Genomic DNA, 24602 nt, shown 5'->3' with positions numbered 1-24602 from the left:
GTTGGAATCTCTGATGATGGTTTAAATCGGGGGTCACCAATCTTTTTCAAACTGAGCGCTACTTCTTTGGTGTTGTGTCATACGAAGGGCTACCTGTACTGACCTATGAACTAGAAGAGTCAGAGCTCATCTTAACTTTATGTCACATTAACAGGGGCGGTTCTAGACAGGGGGCAACAGGGGCCTGTGCCCCTGTACTAAAAACATAATATTAAATTTCTTAGGATGATAAATGCTGACAAAGATACCGTGACTGACTGGTCATTTGGATCAGTTGTAATTTTTGTCGTTTTTGTTTTTACCCAATAATAAAATAATAAAATAAAAACTAAATAACAATAATTAACAATTAAGCTTTATTTTAAGCTCCCGCTGTATTGAGAAAAGATCAGGGGTCTGCAACCTGCAGTTCCAGAGCCACAATTGGCTCTTTGGCTTATGTAATATATTAAACGATGAAATGTTGACCTGTTAAGTCCCGTCCCCCCCAATCTTTTGTTCTGTGCCCCTGTGAAAAAACACTGGCCCCACCCTGGTCCCCCTGCTAAATTTGGTCTAAAACCCCCACTGCACATAAATGCATTTTTCATGCTTTGTTATAGATTTTGTCATATTTAAATCTATATAAATAAAAGTGTGATTAAACAACATGTAGTCCTCGCGGGCACCATGCTGGTGACCAAATGTGTTGCTTTGATTTTTTTCTCTGACCTATTTGTTCTTGCTTTTTAGTTACATGTACTGGACGGACTGGGGGGAGCATGCTAAGCTAGAACGCTCAGCTATGGACGGAACGGACCGTGTGGTCCTCATAAGCAACAACCTGGGCTGGCCCAATGGCCTGGCTATTGACACGGCTGGATCCCAGTTATTGTGGGCCGACGCTCACACTGAGGTGTGAACTGCTCCTTCTTGTACAAATTATATGTTTTGTTGAGCTAACCCTCCTGATCACAGTTCTTGGGTTGTTTTAAAACGATGAAGATAATGTCATAGTGTTAAAAAATGGATTGAATGTGATGTAACTGTGGTAATCCACCTTCTGACTGTAGCGAATTGAGGCCGCCGACCTTAATGGGCAGAATCGACGCACCCTGGTGACTCCCGTCCAGCACCCCTATGGTTTGACCCTGCTTGGCTCTCACATCTACTGGACCGACTGGCAGAGCCGCAGCATCCAGCGAGCCGACAAGAACACTGGGGCCAACACCATCACTGTGCGGGCGAACCTCCCAGGCTTGATGGACATCCAAGCTGTGGACAGGGAGAGGCCACTCGGTGAGACCGAGGATAAGATGTGGATTGATTTCTGTCTTCATCCGTTTTATCCATCCATCAGTCTGACCATCCATCAATCATTTGGTCGAATCTGTTGTTTTTTTTCCCACGCCATATTTAAAACCTGACCTGTAAAGAAAGATTTTCAGCAAATGTATTACTTATACATTTGTGATCGTCCAAATATTTACTGACTGGAAAAGTCTGGGTTTTCCTTATATAAATACTAAATAGGAAAACTGGAATAAAAAGGGGCAAGCATGCAGGTTCTGTAATGCATCTGACTGGTTATATGGTGCATGATAGCCTCTTTTCTCAGTTTGTGCCTTTTTTCTCTTTTTTTCTTTTTTAGGTTTTAATAAATGTGCCCGGAGGAACGGAGGATGCACACACCTCTGCCTGCCTCGTCCCAACGGCACCTCCTGCGCGTGTCCTACTGGCATTCAGCTCAAGGGAGACGGCAGGTCGTGCGATGACTCCCCCGAGACGTACCTGATCTTCTCCAACCGTGTCAGCGTGCGCAGGATCTCCCTGGACACCAGCGACCACACCGACGTGCACGTACCAGTTCCCGAGCTGCACAACGTCATCTCACTGGACTACGACAGCGTGGATGGGAAGCTTTACTACACCGATGTCACCCTGGATGTTATCAGGTGAAAAAAGGCTCTTAGTTCTGTAAGAAAAAAAAACTCATGTTTTGGTTTAAATGTTTCTCATTTAACAACAAATTGAAAAAGGAAGGAGGAAGTGAGACGCGTTGCGGTTTATGTGCTCGTTGCTGTTCTCTGAAAATATCTTGTTTGGTTTCTCGTTAGGAGGTCTAATCTGGACGGCAGTGGCATGGAAACGGTGATCAGCCAGGGCCTGAAGACCACCGATGGACTGGCTGTGGACTGGGTGTCCAGAAACATGTACTGGACTGACACTGGGCGCAACACCATTGAGGTGGCGCGTCTGGACGGGACTTGCCGCAAAGTCCTGGTGAACAACAGTTTGGATGAACCACGAGCCATTGCAGTGTTCCCAAGCAAAGGGTAAGAGTGGCGACTTAAAAGGGCTTCTTATTGAAATTAATAGTTTTGGACTGATCAAATGTAAGTAATCTAATGAAATTAGGTGGTACGTGTTATAGTAAACTGTTTTTGTTCATTTATAAAGATACTGCCCCTCGCTTTTGTTGCTACTCTGTTATGTTCCCCCGTAGCGTGTTTAAATGCCCATCTTTGATCTCATTTTAGATAAATAACGCCTTAGCCACGCCTTTTTACACTACTTATAATGTCCTATATGTAATTTGAAAGTTTAATTTGGATACGCTGAAATGTTTCATAGCACAAATGTTGCGACTTAGAGACGGCATATTTACCTCACTGTTACGTCCACCAGGCTCGTTTGGTGGGATAACATTACAAGGAGACCACACAAGGATTTTTCTGCTTAAATTAAAACTGAATTTTATTAAATTATACTAAAGAAATAAAATCCCAAAGAGAGAATACCTAAAATAAGAAACCATGACTAACCAGAAATAAGCAAATGCAAAACAAACCTAACAAAACCCAACCATAAGACAGGCTCCAAACCAAACCAAACCAAACCAAACCAAACCAAACCAAACCAAACGGGGATCTGAGGAGGGAGAGCAGGAAGAGAGCCTCCCCTCTGCTGCATGCAGAGCAGCTTTAAAGCAGCAGAACACCAATCAGGTAAATGCATACCACCTGCAGAAGGCCTGTCTCTCGAACCCTAAAAGGAAAATAAGGCCAGGACTGACTGCAGCCGTAACACCTCCCCCCTTAAAACAGAGGATCCTACCTAGGACCTCTGTAACCATTTTCCTTTTTATGTTTGGTCTATCACAATCCGAAATTTAAGAAGGAGCAGCAAAAGAAGTCAGAAGGAGCTGAACTATTGAAACAAAACTAGATGTGTTGTTGAAAAACCAATTAACCTGATGTAAAAAAAAAAAACACCCATTAAGACAAAACACAAATGACTTAGACGATGGCAACATGTGACCCAAAAAGGGAGCACAACAGTCAAATGGATTATTACACAAAGTTACCACACAATACCACAAGTGGCAACTAATAATCCAAACCAACTAAGAATTGGTGACACCACAACACAAATGGTCACACACACAAAGTGGTTTAAAACCCACAAATTACCATGTCAACAAGTCATACAAGTGACCAACAAAATGTGGAGAGTCACACCAACAAAAAGGATCACCATCAGCATGGTCCACCGCCACACTCAAACGTTACTGCTTCAGAAAGCCAGCAACACAAGATGTGATCCAACCACAAGTAGCTAACCTCTCCACAACACCAAAGGTCACAATACAAGCACAAGACAAACACTGAAGACGGACATCTCGGACAACAGGTTTATCACAACATGTCTTGCAGCTTCAAAATCAGATTTTAAAGTGTTCAGCTACTATACGGATCTGCTCTTTTGTACGTTTTTCCCAGTAGCTCTACAGTTGGGGAAGACAAAAAAACAAAAAAAACAGTATCCATTTTTTTAAAAAAATATTCCAACTCACAAAACTAGTCAGAAAATACCAAATACTGTAACCAAACACTGTCAGGAAGTGCATGACTGTTTCAAACCAATGGCAAATCTCCATTTTCCTGCAGCTAACTCAGAGACCAGAACCCTGCCTAACCTTGGCCTAGTCTTCAGGCCTTCCTCCAAGAGCCAAGGCACTTGAAGCACCAAAATACCGCTGGCAGCAAATCCTTCCAGGTCAAAAACCTCTCAGGCTGCAAACCACGGCGGTGCCCTCAGCCCAGAGTCCAGCCCAAAAATAACAAACTAAAATAATAAACAGGGTTGTCTAAAACGGAGTTGCCAAAACCACCAACACTTACCTAATAAAACAAAGACTTCTCTCTCCCTCCTCAAACAAAAGTGCCAATATCCTCATGGACCTCCAACCACAAAAATGGAACAGGAAAAGACAAAGTCAGGGGCATGTAACTGCAACCTGAATACAACAATGAACCCAATCAAGCCTAATTGGTCCACCTAAATTTGGACGAGCCCCCACAAATGTTACGTCCACCAGGCTCGTTTGGTGGGATAACATTACAAGGAGACCACACAAGGATTTTTCTGCTTAAATTAAAACTGAATTTTATTAAATTATACTAAAGAAATAAAATCCCAAAGAGAGAATACCTAAAATAAGAAACCATGACTAACCAGAAATAAGCAAATGCAAAACAAACCTAACAAAACCCAACCATAAGACAGGCTCCAAACCAAACCAAACCAAACCAAACCAAACGGGGATCTGAGGAGGGAGAGCAGGAAGAGAGCCTCCCCTCTGCTGCATGCAGAGCAGCTTTAAAGCAGCAGAACACCAATCAGGTAAATGCATACCACCTGCAGAAGGCCTGTCTCTCGAACCCTAAAAGGAAAATAAGGCCAGGACTGACTGCAGCCGTAACACTCACATAAGCGCTACGTTGTGAAAATGTCACAGCAGTGACCTGATAATGACTTTTTGTGTTTCATACCGCGCTATCCTGACACGTTTTCTAAACTGATGAAGATTCACTTACCTCAGCATGCCGATTGTTTGACGTCTCTGACATTGCAGCAGAGTTGGACCATTTTTCAGATAAATGTTCAAATATATTGCGTAAAGCTTAGAATTTTCATTCCAAGATGCTCAGGTGATGAAGACCTGCGAGTAAAAAAGACAGATGGTCACATCAAGGGAAAAAGTAACTTGCTCTGTCCACCCTTCATCCCAGTACATACACAGCATATACATTATAGTATAGGCATTATGTTACAAATTATGCATATATTTTATGTAAGTGATGGGACTTGATGTCTAATAGAATCCATTTTTCTTCATGTTTAAACCTACATACAAAGCTTTTTAGACAAACCAATATCCATGGTAAGATTAGTTTCATTGTAGAGGCTCAATCACTGGAGTTCACCGTTGTCTTCACCATAGAAATGAGCAACAGTCTTATTGTTGATGGAGAACTCCAAAGGACAGAAAATATGAATGAGTGAAGGACATGAATGTCAGTTTAATCCACCATATTTGGTCTATGTCTTCTATAAAGTGGCTTATCACAAAAGGAAGTTCCCAATAGTGCTGCCTTGTGTCTGCAGGTTTCTCTTCTGGACCGACTGGGGGCACATTGCGAAGATTGAGAGATCCCATCTTGATGGATCCGACCGAAAAGTTCTAATCAATACGGACCTGGGATGGCCCAACGGTCTCACGCTAGACTACGACACAAGAAGGTTAGGAAAAAAGTATAGATTGAATACTATCATGACACTTTTTTTGTACAGGCAGCCTTTCACTGGAAAGATGTCATGACTGTTGTGTTGTGATAGGATAAGGTTTTAGTTATACTTTATTTGCTTTTTACTGATTGTGATGTTTTCAATTGTTTTGTCCATTGATCGGACAAAATACACTGATCTGGCATATCATTTATGATGCATGACACTTTAGTAACACTAATTATCTCTTCATCGTGAATCCCGAAAAGGGTTGAAGGGTTCATTATGGCACCTGTAAGTGGGTGGGATATATTAGGCAGCAAGTGAACATTTTGTCCTGAAAGTGGGTGTGTTAAAAGGATTAGAGGGAGTCTGAGTGCTGATCTGTGTCTATCAAAAATGGTAGGGACTGGAGTGAAGGTGGACCTTTGTGGTCCAGTTTAACAGACGAGAGACTGTAGCTCAGTGTGTTGAAGAAATTAAAGCTGGTTTTGTTGTAAAGGTGTCAGAATATGCAGTGCCTTGCAATTTGTTAGATATAGGTGTCTGGCTGATCATAATGTCTGGCTGATCATAATGATACATAATTTTTGAGTAACTGCACATTTGCAACACCATCTTATCTGCTCTTCCACTCCTCAAGGGGATAATGTGAAAAAATCTCCCAAATCCACTCTAGTCTTATTTCTTTTTACTGAGACCTTCGTCTTCTTCTCATAAACTTGTATGCGGTTTGCTTCTTATAACTCTTAGCCATGTTCAAAGTCTACGGTGAGAGCAGCGGAGCTACAATGAACGGCTAACACCGAAGCTAACCGCTAAGGTAACAGTCGAAGTGCGCATGCATGAGCGCAAGTGCGCAAGGAACGAGCGCACACACATTGGCGTTACGTGAGCGCATCAGAATAATGGAAGGTGGGACAATCAATAGATAAGATGATACCCCAGAACTTAAGGGACAGAGAGCAGGACCAGTCCTCTGACCAATCCCTGACATTCGGACCAAATCTCACAGAGATAAAAAAAAAATGTAACCTTCTTTTTCTGAATACATAATATATTGCCTACTTTCAGGATGGAGGGGCGATGTCTCCCAGTATAACAAAGTGTTTCTGAACAGGATTACCAACTATAGCTTTAATAGTGTTTGTGCAGTGCAGCAGTGCTATTTAACATAGTGTCCTACAACAACACTCCATGTAACCTGCAAACCTTTTTCCGGCAGATCTGATCTGTAGATCTGTATATAGATGTTAAAACACGTTCATTTTATTAATACTAATAGTTCTTCCTTATAATTAAGGATGGAAAAAAACATTTGCTTTAGATAGTGTTTGAGACATTTTTAGTGTATGAATATGTACCTGGAGATGCATCAAAGCTGGGGTTTAGAGCACATGTTTAGGTGTTTGCTCGTACAGCAGAAATGACGCACCGTGTTCCTCATGACTCTTTGATTTCCTTTGTAGGATCTACTGGGTGGATGCCCATTTGGACAGGATTGAGAGCTCAGACCTGAATGGAAAGCTGCGTCAGGTCCTCGTTAGTCCCGTGTCGCACCCTTTCGCCCTCACACAGGTACTCGCCTCCACCCTCCTGCCCCCTCAGCTCGGCTGTGAATCACAGGGCTGACCCTCCCTCGTGGCTGCCTCCTCCACTCACCTGCTCTCTTTGATTCATCGGCTCACCGCGTGATTCTCATTGTCGCCTCTGCGTCCTCCAGCTCATATCGAACTCATTAAACTTAACCATTTCGTCTACTTTCCTTCCACTCATTTTTCTTCCTCCTCTCTCTCTCTCTCTCTCCCTCTCTCCCCCCCTTCCCCTTCCCTTTCTTCCTCTCACCCCACCCTTGCTCCTTGTTCCTTGTCCGTGTTTTTCCTCTCTTCTTCTCCCCCGTTTCCCCAGTCGAAGCCGGTGTCCTCCCCTCTAACTCCTTTCTCCCGACTCTCGCAGCAAGACCGCTGGATCTACTGGACGGACTGGCAGACTAAGTCCATCCAGCGAGTGGATAAACACAGCGGGCGAAATAAGGAAACTGTGCTGGCCAATGTGGAGGGCCTGATGGACATTATAGTGGTGTCTCCACACAGGCAGACAGGTAAGGCGTTTCTCCTGACTGTGTGGGAGGTGTTAAAACTCACCTTCTGTCTGGTGGCTTTGTCTAAAGCGGTGAAGCAGAGAAGAATGTAACAGGAGTGTAGTGCCACCTACTGGTCGAAGAGTATGACCACTGGCAACAAAGGTTAGCAGGTAACCTGGAGGAACAGTTGGTGTCATTCCTGCTTGAAACATAAACGTTCATGTTAATATTCCATGATGGATTTACTTAAACCTGTTTAAAATCCAAGGTAGATGGTATCTGTGAAGTGTAAATAGTAAATTTGTTTTCTGTTTTGGTCTTGATTATTCTCACTTCTATTGCAAAACTTATTTCTTATATAAAGATCTCATAATACCCGAGGGGTAATGCTTTGTTCCAACAAAACAAAGCAAACTGAGGTGCTCTCACTCTATAAAGGGAGCAAAAAACAAAATATTTCTTTAAAAGTAACCCAGTCCAATTCTTTCACGCCTATTCCTTCTCCTCCCTGTCCCTCAGGCACTAACCTGTGTGGAATAAACAACGGCGGCTGCACTCACCTCTGCTTCGCCAAGACCAACAGTTTTGTTTGCGCCTGCCCAGATGAACAAGATGGACGACCCTGTTCTACTGGTTAGTGATCTCTGTTATCGTTTACCGGGTCTGAATCCTAGGCTAGACGGCAGTGACCGATAGGTGATGCGTAGGTCGGGATTTCCTTATTCACAACTTTGGAACTTTTCAGGGTATTATTAGGAGTAAGGGTAATAAGGATAGCAGAGGAAACTGTTTTACACTTAACTCTATAAGTCCAATACAGCAAATTTGAAGTGGCACTGTCCGTCCGTCCGTCGTCTTCCGCTTATCCGGGGTCGGGTCGCGGGGGTAGCAGCTTTAGTAGGGAGGCCCAGACGTCCCTCTCCCCAGCCACTTGGGCCAGCTCCTCAGGAGGAACCCCAAGGCGTTCCCAGGCTAGCCGGGAGACATAGTCCCTCCAGCGTGTCCTGGGTCTTCCCCTGGGCCTCCTCCCGGTGGGACGTGCCCGGAACACCTCTCCAGGGAGGCGTCCAGGAGGCATCCTGACCAGATGCCCGAGCCACCTCAACTGGCTCCTCTGGACGTGGAGGAGCAGCGGCTCTACTCTGAGTCCTCCCCGGATGACTGAGCTCCTCACCCTATCTCTAAGGGAGAGCCCAGACACACTACGGAGAAAACTCATTTTGCCCGCTTGTATCCGGGATCTCGTTCTTTCGGTCACGACCCAAAGCTCGTGACCATAGATGAGGGTAGGAACGTAGATCGACCGGTAAATCGAGAGCTTCGCCTTTTGGCTCAGCTCTCTCTTCACCACAACTGATCGGTACAGCGCCCGCTTCACAGCAGACGCTGCACCAATCCGCCTGTCGATCTCCCGCTCCATCCTCCCCTCATTCGTGAACAAGACCCCAAGATACTTGAACTCCTCCACTAGGGGCAGGACATCCTCCCCAACCCGGAGAAGGCACTCTACCCTTTTCCGGTTCAAGACCATGGTCTCGGATTTGGAGGCACTGATTTTCATCCCGGCCGCTTCGCACTCGGCTGCGAACCGCTCCAGTGAGAGCTGTAGATCACGCCCTGATGAAGCCAATAGGACCACGTCATCCGCGAATAGCAGAGACGCAATCCTGAGGCCACCAAAGCGGATCCCCTCAACACCTTGGCTGCGCCTAGAAATTCTGTCCATAAAAGTTATGAACAGAATCGGTGACAAAGGGCAGCCTTGGCGGAGTCCAACTCTCACCGGAAACGAGTCCGACTTACTGCCGGCAATGCGGACCAGACTCTGACACCGGTCGTACAGAGACCTGATAGCCCTTATTAAAGGGTCCGGTACTCCATACTCCCGGAGTACCCCCCACAGGATCCCCCGGGGGACACGGTCGAATGCCTTCTCCAGATCCACAAAACACATGTAGACTGTGTGTGCACTGTCTTGATTATTTAAATCAAGTGGCACTGATTTAAATAAATTTTGAAAGGGAATAAAAAAGTATTTCCCAACACCTCAAGGCAACCAGATCCACCATGCTGTTTGCACGAGTTGCTAATAAAAAAATTAAAATGATTAATTTTGGTCAACATCATGCAAAGCTCCTATGAATTATGAGACGTATGTATTTTGATTTGTGTTTTCCAGGTCTGAGTAAGAATTGAAATAGAAAATTACGGAGAAAGCCTTTATTCCCAATTTAACTATTTAAAAGTATCCATCCATACATAAATTCATTAATGGTGAAGTTTTGCATTATTAGTTAAAAAAAATGTCAAAAAGATGGCAGAGTGCCCTGGAAATATAAGTCTTGAAAAGCATGGAATTTCAACGTGAACAAATTTTTAGGATTCCTGATAATAGCAGTAGAAATCATATCTTAGTTCTCCAACAGCAAAAAGAAGAAATAGGGCAACATCTGACACAATGTTCTCAAAACAAGTTAAAAATATGGGACTATCGGATATGAACAAAAATGCAACGATATGAATTCATATTCTTGATTTAATGTGATAATTCCATATTTTCTCTAAGCCGACCTGCTGTTTTAAAGATCACATTATACCAAGTTAGATTACGTGCAATAGCATAGTATTTCAAGTCTTAACCCAAAATAAGGATTTATTGTGTTAAAATAGAATTTACTTTATGTAAAAAACCTTTACCGTCTCCATAATGTTTTATATTTTTTGTTTGTAATCTTTAGCCAGGAAGGTCTTCTTTCCCAATCCTCATAAAAAAACAAGCAGCAATGAATACAAAACCTATTTTGGATCAGATTTAAAGATGCCAGATGTAAAAGTGAAACTCTCAGGTTATAGTATTAATTAACCAAACGATTAAAAAACAGGTTCCAGTGTGCTTCTGCTTACTCAGGTTCTTACATGGATGTGTTGGTTCAGTTCCAGGTTACATCCCCACTTCTGCTACCAAAAGTGCCAGCAGCACTCCTGTTCCCAAAAAGATGCCCAACGGACCGACAGAACCGCCACACAGGGGACCTTCACTGATCAAGTATGTTTCTCTGTTTGGAAATGACAACGTTCCACTAGATGTTCGATTTCGACTGCCTTGTAAGGAGCTTCTAAATTTCACTTTTGGGAATATAAAAAAGTTGAAGTGAAATAAAGTAAGAATGGCAGCATGTGCTATAGTGATCTATAGAGAAGAGCCATCGCTGGTGTTGGTCTAAAAAAATAAGCTGCTGGAATTTTCACTGTCCCATTGAGAACGTAATAAATCTTACCAAACAAAAACGCATTTTTGAAAGGTTTCCAAAGTAAAACCTCCACAGACATCTTCATTACCCTTTGTAAGAACAAAACACAAGATTATGACAAGCTGGGCTTTCTTCTTTCTTTTTTTTTTTAGCTGCACTGAGAAGGATTTAAACGCAGGAGGCTGCATGAACACAGTGGTGACAGCCCCTCACGGTAAGTACAGAGAAAAACACACTTCTGGTCTCTGCACACTAAAATATAATCCGTACTCTGGTTTTAACTCCCATCTTTGTGAACCTAAATATAACAGCAAACGGTCGATCACATAAACCCAGGACAGTTTATAATTTTAAGATACCTTTTTATTTCTGCTCTAAAGATCTAATTTCTTACTTGTATGTTTAAAAAAAAAACGTGTTGCAAAATACTGGAAACAAAAAATCTGCACATCTGTGCCAACTCTGGTCCATGTTGATTAATATTTTCGTCACGGTTGTGTAGACATTTAAGCTCTTACCTGTTTTAATTTACAAATGTGGTAACTTACTTAATTTATACCGAAGCACTAAAGCGCCTCGGTGCTAATGTTTAATGTATAATGTTTGCATTTTTCATGTGACGTCCGTTTTAGGAGAAGGACTTCATATCAGCTATGTGATTGGAGGGGTTCTCACCATCCTGGCCATTTTGATCCTTATTGCTGCTTTTATCATTTACAGGTCAGTTACTCAGATTGTTCATTCCCTTAAACCAAAAAAAAAACAAAAAAACTTTGATAATCAAATATTAACATTTGAGATTTGCGTTTTTCTGGGTTTTTGACCTACAGACACAAGAAGTCTAAATTTGCTGAACCCGGTGTGAGCAATCTGACCTACAGTAACCCCTCCTACCGAACGTCCACACAAGAGGTGAAGATCGAAACGTCACAGAAGCCTCCGATATACAACCAGCTTCGATATAAGAAGGAGGTAAAGGCCACGGACCCGGTGGGGTCATTGCAAGGACAACTGACCTTTTTGGTTGATCAGACCCTGTGAATTTTGGGGGATTTGTCAAAGAGAGAGCTTGCCTCTCTTTAGATGACCTGTTCTGAATATTGCAGCTTGTAGCTTTCACAGGCCACAGACGGCAGCGCTCATCTTCTCCCCGTTCTTTTCTTCACCGCTGCAGCTCTCCCATCCCTACAACTCTCTCTCCCCCTTTATCTTTTGACCCACTTGTCCCAAGGAGAGGTAGCTGCACGGCATGAACGAGTGGCGTCTGGTGTTCTCTTTATCTTTGGTTCGTTGCTGCATGAAAGCTCCTGTCCACATTTTGCTAACACCTCTTCTGTGCAGCCGTTGAAGCTTAGATGAGTAAAAAATACTCAAAATAACAACAACCTTGAGAACAAACTGTTGATGTGAGTCCACAGTTTCCAGATTAAACATTTAGCACCTTACTCTGAAAGGAAAAACTAACAAATCATTTCTCAATATTAGCTACAAGTCATGACTTGTGTTTTGTTTTTGGAATGATAAACTGCCTGGTTTTGAATAATCTAGCTAATGAAGCCTGCTTTTAACAGATAGGAGGAAATATTTCATAATGCGGCAAAATTTGATTGCAACTAGAATTAACTGTTTTTGGACAAATGTAACTAATATGCAAGATGCAGCATTTTTTGTTGTTGGCTGATAAATATGAATTTGTCTGTTAAAACGAAGACCAGTTCAACAGACAAACTTTTGTAGCCCAGTGCCTTGCTAAAGTCTTCATAGTCATTCATCTTTTCACGTTACAATCACACTCTTCGATGTATTTTAAGATCATTTTATGTGATAGAGCAACATAATGGTGCATATAAAGGATACGATGCTTCCCAAATTTGAAAAAAGAAACAAAAAAATGTGCCTTGGTCCATGATATTACAGTAATAATCCCTAAATAAAACCCAGTGTAATTTATTGCATTCAATGCTCACCTGTTTAATTAACAGAGCTCACCTTTGATCTCAGTACAAAGCAAGTGTGAAGGCCTCATAGTTTTATTTAAATAAACAGACATGGAGGACAATCAGCATCAGTAAAGACCAAGGAATACAGGGCTGACTAGGTTCCAAAACAATATCCCAAACACAGGACATGTTACAGAGAACTATTCAGTTCAGCAAGCATGTTGAAGAAAGGCTCAAGTCACATGAAGCCAGATTAGGTTGCTTTGCCTATATGCTAAATGCTAGTAGAGAACTAACCTACTAGCATTTAGCATATAGGCGGAGAAATCATCCTGGACATGCCATTCCTACAATGAAGCATGGTGGTGGCAGCATCAGGCTTTTCTTTAGCAGGGGCAGGCAGTCTGGTCAGATATCCCAAACATAGGACTGATGGTGGCATGAGTGGATCTAAATACGGGGCAAAGCTGGCTGAAAACATGTTGGAGCCGGACAGTAGCCTTAAACACCCAACCAGAACAACATTGGAATGGCTTAGATCTCCACATTCATGTGCTGGAATGGTCCAGCCAGCAATTCAGTTGGAAGTCAGGCAGGATTTGTTCTCTATTCCATGTCACTGAGCTTCAGCTGATGGATTTAGGAAAAAAATAGTCCAGATTTTTGTCCAAAAATAAAAAAAAACAGGCTTTACTTTCCTTCTAGTTTTTGATTATGCACAATTTTGTTGTTCTATCTCATAAAATCATAAATGAATGAGTATGAGTCCTTTTTGGAAGAAGTCATTGCAACCTCTTTAATCCTAAATGTGTCTCCTCGTCCAGGGCGGGGTGGACGGAGGCTACACGAAGGAGAAGATCCGCATAGTGGAGGGCGTGTGTCTCCTTTCCAGCGAAGAACTTTACTGGGACGACCTAAAGCAGATCAAGCCGTCCCGAGGCGGCCTGCACACCTGCATGCGCACGGACACCGTGTCCCTGCAGACCAGCAGCGCCTCGCTCGACGACGGCGAGACGGAGCAGCTCCTCCAGGAGGAGGCGTCCGAGTGCTCCTCCATAACCACACTGACCCCCTCAGCCATCACCCCCCAGCGCCACGCCCAGCACAGCCTGCCCGACACCGGCTGGGCCTCCATACGCAAACCCTCCACCGAGAGCGAAGTGTGAGAGCGATTTTTTTTTTTTTTTTCTCCCCCCTGCGCTTCCTCTCACCCATCCATCACATAACACACGCGTGTGCAGACACCTGCGCTCAGAGCCGGTACACATTCAAAGATTAACTGAAGCATATGTAAAGTAATAGTTCATATGAAACCTGGTTAGACACAGAAAACAAATGTCCTGCTTCTGCGTACACACACAAGCGCAGCACTCCCAAGTGTCACTTCCTCCGGGAAAAGTGATAAACTGGAGGAGCGTGCTGCGTTCAAGAACGCAAAGGACTCCAGGTAGGATGTAAACAGAGACGCTGAGACCATCTGGAGCCAGTTTTAAGGATGGAGACTCAACAAGGCGAACGCTTCTCTGTGTACCTCAAATATTTTTGGGAACTATTTTTTTTTTTTTGTTTGGGGGGAAAAAAAAAAAAAGCTAAACCAACATGGATGATTCAACAACTGCTCGCTCAGATGCCAGTCATGTCTATACGAACTCTATTTATAAACCTTTACTTTTCTTTTTTTGCTGAGTGTGGTGTGAGCGGTTTGTGCAGCAGGACTCAGTTTTGTTTGATGACGGTGCCAAAGGCCGAGACTTCACGCGGTCTCCACGCTTCCCTCTCCGCCTTCACTTGCATTTGAGATTCGTAATAATTCTGGGATGTTTTTTTTTTTTTTTTTTTTTTGGTTACTTTACTTACAGACTTGCTGTTGCAGGTTGGAAACCTCAGTCCTGATGGGTTTTCCTCTGATTCTGATACAGCCTCCAATCAGGAAAGGATGACGCTACCCTCAGACGGTCTATGTATTTTCTGCAAACATGGCTGGAAAAAGTTTTCTTTTTTTTCTTTTAGTTTATATTTCAGCGCATGTTTATCGTTCAGCATAGCAAAACAAGCTTTGAGGACGCTAAGTCCTGAGTGTGAAACACTTTAATCTCTCTCCTTCAGTTGTATATTTAATAATGTCGTATTAATTAAAACGTCGATGACAGTTTTTCTTACTTAGCTGTTTAGCTTCGCAGATGGATGCAAACATCTCAACACAGTTTGTTCATTCTGATCTAGCATTTCTGTAACCCCCCCCCCACACACACACACACACACACACACACACAAAAGCAAGCAATATTTTTGCTGAGGATCTCTATACAGTTAATATTACCTATAGTAGCACTTGTAGAATGTAAAGCTTTCTAATAACTAGTTCAGTCCCTCACTTTTTAGCAGGTTAAAACAAATTTCATTTATTTAATTTCCCCTTTTTTCTTTTTTTTCTTTTTTTTACATGGCATTCCCATGTCTGTAATAAGTTCTCATTTTTGGTATGGAAGTGATCATATTAAAGCTCTTGTTAGCAACATACTTGACGTACTGTCTAGAGACAAGAGGGCCAAAAAGCTGGCTCAAAGGTGTTTGCTTGGTGAAACGCTGCTTGGTTAAATGAGAACATTTACCACTTTGAAGCTTGAGCCGAGCAGTCTGCATCCTTAATGCAGGGGTCAACAAACGGTTCCAGTCTCACCCCCTCAGAGAGTGAGGATTCTCATTTAGAAACATGCCTCCAACATACTGGACAGATCCTAATGCAGTTACCAGTTCTGGGGTATTGCTTTAATATTAGACTAAAATTCTTGCTGTTTAAACGCGGTACAGAATACTACATCGCTATACAAATTTACCTTTTCGACGTAATAGGGCCGTGTATTTTGAAGTATCTGCTACAAGCTCAGCTACCTGCTGATTTGCTGCTAGACTAAAGCACTGAGGCCGATGGAAGGGGGTCTTGGCAGCTACATAACTACAGTCTCTAGGATTAGTTGACAGTAGGGCCTTCAGAGCATCGTGACGACCCAGTATTAAGTTATCCCAGCTCCCAGTCTCTCCAACTCTGCTGCAGGAAATGCGGAAAAACTGTACAGATTTTACCATGTGGGTTTAACCAAATGTTTCTGTTTATATCGTGTTGATGGATTTGTAAAGTCTTTTGTACAAAGGGATTTCATGACCGTTTTTAGACTTGTATTAATTTCACTCACTGGAGAGAGAGTTTTTTTTTTTTTTTTTTTTTTGGCTGTTTTTTTGCTGGATCATTTTAACCACTGTGTTTTTAAGCTTTGTAAATGATAGGGAAGGTGCCAGTTATTTAACAGTGCTCTTTTAAAATCTTATCAAATACTGGTCACATATAGTTGTTGTAAAGTTAACAAAAAGGTATTTATGATTTTTTTTTTCTTTTTGGTTGTCACTTATGTGTAAATATGAAAAGGCTGTATATGTATTTCCTGGCAGTACTAACAAGATGTGTTGTGTGATATAGTGAATTATTCCTTTGCTATCTTTTAATATAAAATGGCATTTGCATTTCAATGAACCCTTTGACTCATTCATCTTTGAAATTTTTATTTCACTTTAGGTTTAATCCCTTGGAAATAAAGGGAGAGAAGGTTCAGCTATAATCTAGAGATAAATCTGGAGGACATGTTTCCTGCATTCATCAGAGACGAGATAAACAATTAAGCTACCAAGTAAAATTATTAATGTGGGAAAAAAAATGTTTTCCCTTTTTAAATTGAAGCATTCCACATGATGCGGTCTACAAAGAGTCTGCAAACCTGTTTTTTTTTCTAAAATGTGAAAGTAGAGAGAATCCAATTTTGCATTTTAAGTTCAAAAAAAAAAAATATTCCAAACTAAACGTTGACAGTTTAACAGAAAAAAAAAACAGTTTAAAGAGAAAAAAAAAAAAAAAAAGCTTTCTGTCATTTTAGCTTTTGCATACTTTAGATAAAGCCAGGTAAGAGGTGATGGAAACAATCTTATTTATAAAGCTATTAGTGACAAGAAGGTTAGAAATTTCCTCAGTTTTATTACGTATCTCCAAACTATATTTGGCATAAAAAGCACTGCCCTAAACCAAAAAAAAAAACAAAAAAAAAAACACTGAACTTAAAGTGATATATAGTGATGAAAGGCTAAACAAATTCATGGACAGTTCAAATACCAGTCAGTTATACCCAAAAACTTTCAGGTATATATTGCTAAAAAGACGGATTTAAAGAGTAAATCCATATAAACAAAACTAGAATTCCATTTACAATTAGAATGTTTTTTGTAACTGAAAATGAAACTCATAGATTCCTCACACAGTGAAATATTTTAGGTCTTTTATTTCTTGTCATTTTCATGGTTATGGCTTAGACATAATGAAAACCAAGAATTCAGCATTAGAAAAAATTACATTATGAAACATCAATAAAAAGGATATTTTCAACAAATGTGATGCATCTGAAAAGTACGTTCATTTGCATGCACTACTTGGATGTCGCTCCTTTAGCATGAATTACTGCATTAATGCAGCGTGGCATGGAGGCGACCAGCCTGTGGCTCTGCTGAGATGTAATGAAAGCCCAAGTTGCTTGTTACCAGCTTTCAGTCATGTTCGTTGTTGGGTCTGATGTCTCTCTTCCTCTTGACAAAAGGGTACTCTGTAGATTCTTCATGGGGTTCAGGCCAGGTCTGCTTCCTGGCTGAACAAGCACATTTATGGTCACTGAACTAGCTTTTGGTACTGTCAGCAGGCAAGTGCCCTGCTGGAAAATGAATTTAGCATTTCAATAAAGCTTGTCAGCAGTGAAGGAGGTTGAATCGACTGTTAATTTCAGGAAACGGCGAACTTTCACCAGCAGACCACATGGTACCCTAAACAACTGACATATAGTCCAGTTCTCATTAGCCTCCTGTTTAGAGACCAAAAAGTACCTCTTATTATTTTCCATATAATTGCCTGATTAATATAACAAGTAATCATATTTTTCCATAACACTCCCCAAGATGGTACCTTTGTTGACCTTATGAAAGGTCAAGGAACAGGAACTAGGAAGAGGAGCTCAAAGGTCTAATCAGAACATTTTGGATGCAGCCTTTAACTTTCCAACAAACGGTACCGACGTGTTCAAATGTCTAAACTAGCATCTTGAGTAGTTTGTTGCTGGAGAATTCAGACAACTTTTTTTTTTTTTTTTTTTAAGTTTTAACTAGATATTTAGTGAAAGTGGAGCTCATCCATAATTGGTTAAAGTCCCTATGGATCTACGCGTCTTCATACAAGGAGGCGGTAATGCACAGAGGTGGGTTACATTTACTCAGTTACATGTACTTGAGTAACTTTTTGAACAAAATGTACTTTTAGGAGTAGTTTTACTGCACTGTACTGTTTACTTGAGTTAATATTGAGAAGTATCGCTACTGTTGAGTAAAACTTCTGGCTACTCTACCAACTGCAAGTAACTTAACTGACTAAATAACATACTCGTTTTAACCAAAAATGCACAAGAGAGACACACCTACAGTTTGTGAGACTTCTCGTTTGTGCATCAAATTTGTTGTTTTAATGCTATTTTCTTTCTGCTGAGCTCATTGAGTCATTTGGAGGACAAGTAAACGGTAGATATTGTTGTTGGAAGTACTTAGAACAGTGCTTAATATACCTGCCGCAAGTATTGGTTTAATTAGTTTTACATTACAAAATTATTTCGAAAAGTGTGTGTTTTTTTTCTAGTAATATCATCTTTATTGTCATTGAAACATTACAACGACATTTGTTGTCTGCTTTTAACCCATCACCCTTGGGGAGCGGTGGGCTGCCATGTGCGGCGGCCGGGGAGCAATCTGGGGTTAAGGGTCTTGCTCAGGGACCCAGAGTGCAGGCGCTGGGGATCGAACCGGGTACTTGCATCCTTCTCTGAGTGTAAGCGCGCCTAACACCGAGACGCAGCTCGGTGTATGGGGACTCAGGTTGGCTGTTTGCCAACCTAAGTTGTGATGCACATTGCTGCAGTGTACACTCCTCACCGGCTGGTGGCGGTAATGCTCCAACTTGTTGGTTGCCGAGCGCTAGAGCAAGGTTCGAGCTAACCACCGCCAGCCACGAGTTTTAAAGCGGAGGAGACACGTGTGATGTATTCAAGCATCAGGTAAAAGTTGCCTTACTTGAGGTCGAAACTCGTTAATACAAGACAAAGCGGTAATCCTAGGTTTTAACTTACGTAGGAGTTTTACTATTGATATTTTGAAGTGAATGCTTGATGCTACCTTCATGAGGTGGCTAGCAGTTAGGCTAATTCGGCTAGCTAGCTGGTGGTATTTTCTCTATATTTTATGACGTTTAAGAGTAGCATTTATTGCAGCTCATGTGCCATTGTATCTCCCTAATGAGTCTGGCGTTGGGCATTAAATATGAAGATGTGTCGTCTTGGTTCCTTGTCGTGAGTCTAAATGCTTGTTTTTTTTTTTTTTTTTTTGTTAGCTCTGGGTTTGTTTGTGCTCAGATGTCTAAGAACTTTTCTCAAGGGCCTAAGAAAAGGAGTCCAGTAGCCCTCATGGTGAAGGCACCGAATGGATGACGCGCCCCGGCGGTGTTGAAATGCAAGGTACGGAAGAACCAAAAAAAATCCTCGTATTTTCCCCGTTAGATGGTCATACCAACTAGATGGTGGATGTGAGAGTGATGAGTTGCACTAATCAGTTGAGGTGCTGCTGCAGTGGCATCAGCACCTCAATCCGAGCCAATGTGAGGAGACGCCATGTGCGCTGGGGCCATCTGACTACACCACCATCAATAATAGTAGTAATAAAAAAATAAAACTGGTAGCTTTACAGGTGTTAAATTGGAAATGTGCCAAATTAATGTAGAAAGCCTTTCCTTTTGTAAATTATCTAACATCACAACACATTTTAACGACCATTTAAGAATGGTTGTTCTGTGCTTTGCTAGTATCTGCTGCTTTTGTCTCTGTAATCCCAGCCTGATTTCTCATTTTTTTATATCATTTGTCTCCGTGGGCCTAAGCATCCATTACAGGAAGCTTCTTGTCCCCCTTGTGTAGTGTGTTTTTTGTGCTAAGCTGTTTTTTTTTTTTTTGTCAGAGACTAAAGCTTCAAAGTGCAGCTGTATGCTTCCCCCAGAGGTTTAAGAAAGTGTTTTTACTCTTCTGTATCTTCACATGTTTTAACTTAAAACCATTTGCACAATTTATTTCCTTATTTTGCTCTAAAGCACTTTGAATAAATTGGTTTCTCACTCTGCTCTTTGCAGCTTTCAGCTAAAAAAAACATTTAGGCGTGTATGTCAAGTATCTGTTTCCAAGGATTGTGTTGATTTAAAACTCTTAATATATGTTGGTTTACTAAACTAAATTAATAATTACTTTTTAATTTCCTGGAACATGTAATTTTATTTTTACAAATTTCTCCCTGTGTTATGAAGTCTGGAGGCGAAAGAAAACCCTCTGAAGATTTAAAGGCTCGGCCCCGCAGACTTGAACTGGAACGTCTTCGTCTCTAAAGGTCTGTAGGAGTTAAATATTCTCTTATTACATCAGAGGTAAATCTGAAGGGTGAGGTGTGTAACATCCTCAAGACTTTGAAGCGAGTCAAAGGGCCTCCAGTCACTTTGTTGTTTCTTTATGCTGGACTCTATTCACCTCGAACGTAGGAAGTCTGAAGTGACGTCATCTCCAAGTTGATGGCGTTCCAGTTCTCTGGAAGTTGGTGAAATCACGGACACTTGCAGTAAAGCCTTTGTTAAATGTGTAAAAACAGCCGGTGTGACTAGCAGCACGCTTTAAAGACGCGTTTTATTGCAATATATTTCAACTAAACATTAAACGTGAACGCCAGTTGGCGATTCTTTGTTGCTCCATAACAGTGGCTCTGTTCTACGCTGTATTTTGTGCATAAATGAACAAGGGTTGAACATCGCAAACACTACAGTAGTTTGTTCATGACTGAGAGTAAATTTACACCAATAATCCAGAACGGCTAAGAAAGTCAGACTATGAAGATCTATTTACGGTGTTCAACCAGCAGCCATTTTGAATCCTGGAGCCGGTGATGGTCGTGTTTCTCCGAACTCATAATTCCGACCACTGGGGGGCGTTCCGGTAGAGATCAGGAATGCAGCATTAGAATCTGGATGGGTCATTCCCTGGATAAAAGGGAATGTCGAGCAGCGTCTTTTATTCTAAAATTGTCATTCATGATCCACATTACATGAAATTAGAGGCTCAGAAACAATGAGGGCGATTTTGTGAGTCTGTGAGACAAAAATCTGTCGCCTTGTGGTCGACTTTTCAGGGACTTTTCAGGAGAACATTTTATAGAAATGTGTAGCATTAAGTTCCTGAAGGTTGTAACTTTGTTAACCCGCATCTAAAAGCCCATATTTAGCTTAAAATTAGCAAAGGTGATTGTATTAGTTTCTCTGCCGCTGTTGTGATTTTTATTAAATTTTTTTGTGGATGAACTTGAATGCGCTGACTTTGTCTCTGTGTGTTTTGGGGAGGTGACAGTGATGAGTTGCACTATTAGCCAGGTCGCTGTTTGCAGTGGCACGGCAGGCCTGTCCTGACACGATGTGTTGACACCCATTGTGCACAGGGGCCATCTGAGTCGCCTCTCCAGGGGAGAAGAAATAACCTCCGTTAGGTTGTGGTGTCAAAGTTCATTTATTTCTACTTGATTCATTTTTATTTTCAGACAGAAGATCGAAGAAGGCGACTGTGGGACATTTCTAGTCCAGAATCTGTCTGCCAACAAGTTCCTTGTAGACTGAGTCAGAGAAAAGCCAATGCTGGTGAGCATGAAGAGTCTTTAATAATATTTAGAAAACAGAATAAGAACTTCACCTCTTTAACATGGTTTATATATATATATTAGTTTTTAAGATTTATTTATTAATTTTTTTTAACATGTCTGGCATTTGAATGTTTTACCTTGATGTAAGCTAGTATAGTAGCATGTGGAATGGTCTTATTACGTGTAGCACTCATTGAGTTATTATATTTCTATAAAAACATGATTACTCAGATTTCTGTGCATTTTCACATGCAGAGGATGGGACGTACAGACATCCTCTATGCAGACACCTTTCAACAGTGATACTAGAGTGGAAGGATGACATCCTCCTTAGAAAAGTTCATAAGAACATCATTAGTAGCATACCTCTGGCTCACTGGATGTTTCTGCTGTTTAATACTACCACCGCTTTCCTCACTTTCACCTGCAGGCTTTTTTGATTAAAAACCAATTAAATCGGTTTTATTCTCCCTCTCAGAATGTCTCTGAGATGAGTTGGGTGAACTTCTTCTGGGGGGTTCTTTCTAAAAGTCTGAAAGTTTCCTAAATTCCCAACGTTTCCTTTCTCTCTTGTAGAGAAAACGGCCCCAACGCCGTCACTTAAAACAAAACCTGGTGTCTGGGTCCTGGCTTGTAGCGTTCATGGTGGCGCCCACAAGTGGTGGGACATCGTAAACTGGTTTCTAAGCTGTATTTTTGGTAGACGGCTCACACAGTGAACAATTCAGTAGTTGGGACGTTTGTAAGTCAACGTACCGCTGTACCTGCCACAGATCTAAATTTACCAAACTTCATATGTACGCCACAGTATTCTGTGCATGGTGGCCGTGGCATCATGCTACAGAGATGGTTCTCGTGCTGCGAATTAAGGTCAATTTGTTGAAAATCTGGACCTGGATCAGTTTGAATAGATCAGTGCTTAAGTTTTAGCTAAGGAGGAAGAAATTCCCTTGAAGTTGGTGTTTCAACAAGACGACTCCAAACACACCAGCAGGACCATAGGCTTCTTGGTTCTGGTCCACTAGGTTAATGTTATGTAGCCGTCAAATCCCTGGATATTAGTCAAGTAGAAAACTTGTGGAGTGATATGAAAAATGCTTGGACCAAACTAAGAAATGCAGAGAAATTCTGGAATATTGTCCAATCTTCCTGAGTCTGATAAATGTTCACAGGTGCCAAATATGGGTCGGCTCCATGCAGAAGCAGTTCTAAGAGGCATCATCTTCCAACAAAATCTGATTTTAGTGATTCATGGCAAAACTAAATATGGAGTATTATTTCTTGTTGAGCAAAAAAAACATTTTTTTTATCAAAATACTCCCAGTTTCCTCACGTTGTGTTGCGCGATAATACATTTGCAACGTTTTTCTTAATGTTTTGATTTGGAATATAATGCGCATACGTAAAAACTATCAAGGATTAGCTCTTCACTCACTCTTAGAAGCGCTGCTGTCATTCTGAGCATTCCTACATGCTAACTTCAGTTGTGTGGTGTCTTGTCCTGCTAGAGAACATTGATCCCTGAATCTGCTGCAGAGTTCCTGCAACTCGCTGCAGGGAGTTCTGGAAAGCAGCGAAGTCTAAATGGATTCATTCCTCAGGCAAATTTGCTTAAAGTCGTCTTTTGATTTGTTTCTTCTACCTCTGGGGTGCCCGAAGTGTGGGCCGGGGGGCCATTTGTGTGACCCCCTGACCGCATATCAAGAGTGCTACATATGTGGCCCCTGAGCACGGGGCCGTTCATGCAGCTGGGGGCTTTTATTTATTTATTTATTTTTTAAGTAGAGCATATATTGAAATCTTACAATGGAAAATTTATTCATCCTTTAACTCCTACCATATTACACAGGTGAGATAACGGTCGCTTTACAGCACTGTCTAAAAATGTCATTTACAAATATTTTGTGAACAAACAGTTGCTCCTGTTTTTTTTGGGGGGGGGGGGGTGCTGTGAGTTTACAATTTATTCCTCCACTTCATCCCACCGCTTATCTTCCCTGGCAGACTGACATGTTGCTCTGAATCAACACAGCAGAGGTTCTCCACAACATGAGCAACTTCAGGAAGACTAAAGCTCTACAAATAAGTTTGTTGCTGTGATAACAAAACGTTTTCCCAAGGTAAAAAAAACAGCATTACATTTATAAAATGTAATCATTCTCTTTATTTCTCATGCCAATGAAACATTTCTTCATTTAACCCATCCTTCAGGAACCGGTGAGCTGCGATTGTGGCGCCCGAGGAGCGTTCTGGAGCCAAGGGTCTTGCTCAGGGACCCAGAGTGGCAGTGTGCGGGATTTGAACCAGGGAACTTGGATCCTTCACAGAACAGAAGCGCCCTGCTCTGAGCACCAGGCCCCCATTGACCCTGACTGCTGCCGACGGTCCTTGTTAACGTGACATTGTAATCGTTTGTGTCCACCGGTCACATCTCGCTGTTCTCCTGCTGTTCTGCTGCGGTTCTGGCGGAGGTGACGGTTTGTCAGCGCGGGTTGCAGGTTCTGGGGCGGTCTTGCATCAGCGGCCACCACACTTAAACGTTTGCATTTTGCTCCTGTAAGCCAGACGGGTTTCATAATGTAGGAATGCTTTTGGTCGGCCGTTGTGCTGAAGTTTTGATGCAATAATTTCACAAGAAATGCTGCAAGCAAAAATGTACTGAACTTGTTGCCTGGCTATAAAACAATTGAAATGTTCTATTGAGGTTCAGAGAACGTCTATGTGTGATGGTTTAAAATTCAATACGACAGGAAATGTGACCCTGTGAAACTGTGTAGAACAACCGTTTAAAAGCAGTTTTACAAGGAGAAGAGATTACAACCTTTTGCATTATTTTATGCTAGTATTTGCAGAGTGAGTTAGTTTGTTGAGCAATATATTGTTAGTGGAGAAAATCCCAGTATATAGTACAGGGGTTGGACAATGAAACTGAAACCTCTTATTTTAGTTTGGGAGGTTTCATGGCTAAATTGGACCAGCCTGGTG

The 24602-nt window shown here is 41.7% G+C and overlaps 1 protein-coding gene, 1 long non-coding RNA gene and 2 other non-coding genes across 6 annotated transcripts in view; all 4 read left to right on the top strand.

The window, feature by feature from the left end:
• The window catches only part of lrp4 (low density lipoprotein receptor-related protein 4), a 144374-nt gene extending 128021 nt beyond the window's left edge, over window positions 1–16353 (top strand). Inside the window, exons 26-39 of one of the 3 annotated variants that reach the window (XM_021320592.2) lie at window positions 733–895; window positions 1053–1278; window positions 1631–1934; window positions 2097–2315; window positions 5431–5565; window positions 7020–7128; window positions 7459–7651; window positions 8153–8266; window positions 10568–10679; window positions 11037–11098; window positions 11517–11604; window positions 11715–11856; window positions 12059–12120; window positions 13649–13736. In XM_021320592.2, coding sequence (XP_021176267.2) covers window positions 733–895; window positions 1053–1278; window positions 1631–1934; window positions 2097–2315; window positions 5431–5565; window positions 7020–7128; window positions 7459–7651; window positions 8153–8266; window positions 10568–10679; window positions 11037–11098; window positions 11517–11604; window positions 11715–11856; window positions 12059–12100 — 1909 coding nt within the window. In that variant the 3' untranslated portion in view covers window positions 12101–12120; window positions 13649–13736. Of the gene's footprint in view, window positions 1–732; window positions 896–1052; window positions 1279–1630; window positions 1935–2096; window positions 2316–5430; window positions 5566–7019; window positions 7129–7458; window positions 7652–8152; window positions 8267–10567; window positions 10680–11036; window positions 11099–11516; window positions 11605–11714; window positions 11857–12058; window positions 12121–13648 lie in introns of all 3 variants that reach the window. The other 2 variants (XM_021320591.2, XM_012870776.3) reach the window with 2 other exon arrangements.
• A 2468-nt stretch (window positions 16354–18821) lies between these two features.
• Window positions 18822–24326, top strand: LOC105931883. The gene is made up of 6 exons (XR_001166541.3): window positions 18822–18955; window positions 19288–19411; window positions 20248–20327; window positions 21519–21615; window positions 23622–23737; window positions 23829–24326. It is a non-coding gene; the product is annotated as an uncharacterized LOC105931883 (long non-coding RNA).
• LOC118563015 lies at window positions 19479–19592 on the top strand. The gene has a single exon (XR_004930965.1). It is a non-coding gene; the product is annotated as a small nucleolar RNA SNORD67 (small nucleolar RNA).
• On the top strand, window positions 21324–21436 carry LOC118563011. Its single transcript, XR_004930961.1, has one exon. It is a non-coding gene; the product is annotated as a small nucleolar RNA SNORD67 (small nucleolar RNA).
• Window positions 24327–24602: the final 276 nt, after the last annotated feature.

The sequence above is a fragment of the Fundulus heteroclitus genome, chromosome 4, assembly GCF_011125445.2.
Source record: "Fundulus heteroclitus isolate FHET01 chromosome 4, MU-UCD_Fhet_4.1, whole genome shotgun sequence".
Lineage (NCBI taxonomy): Eukaryota > Metazoa > Chordata > Actinopteri > Cyprinodontiformes > Fundulidae > Fundulus > Fundulus heteroclitus.
This window is presented reverse-complemented; position numbering and strand designations above follow the sequence as displayed.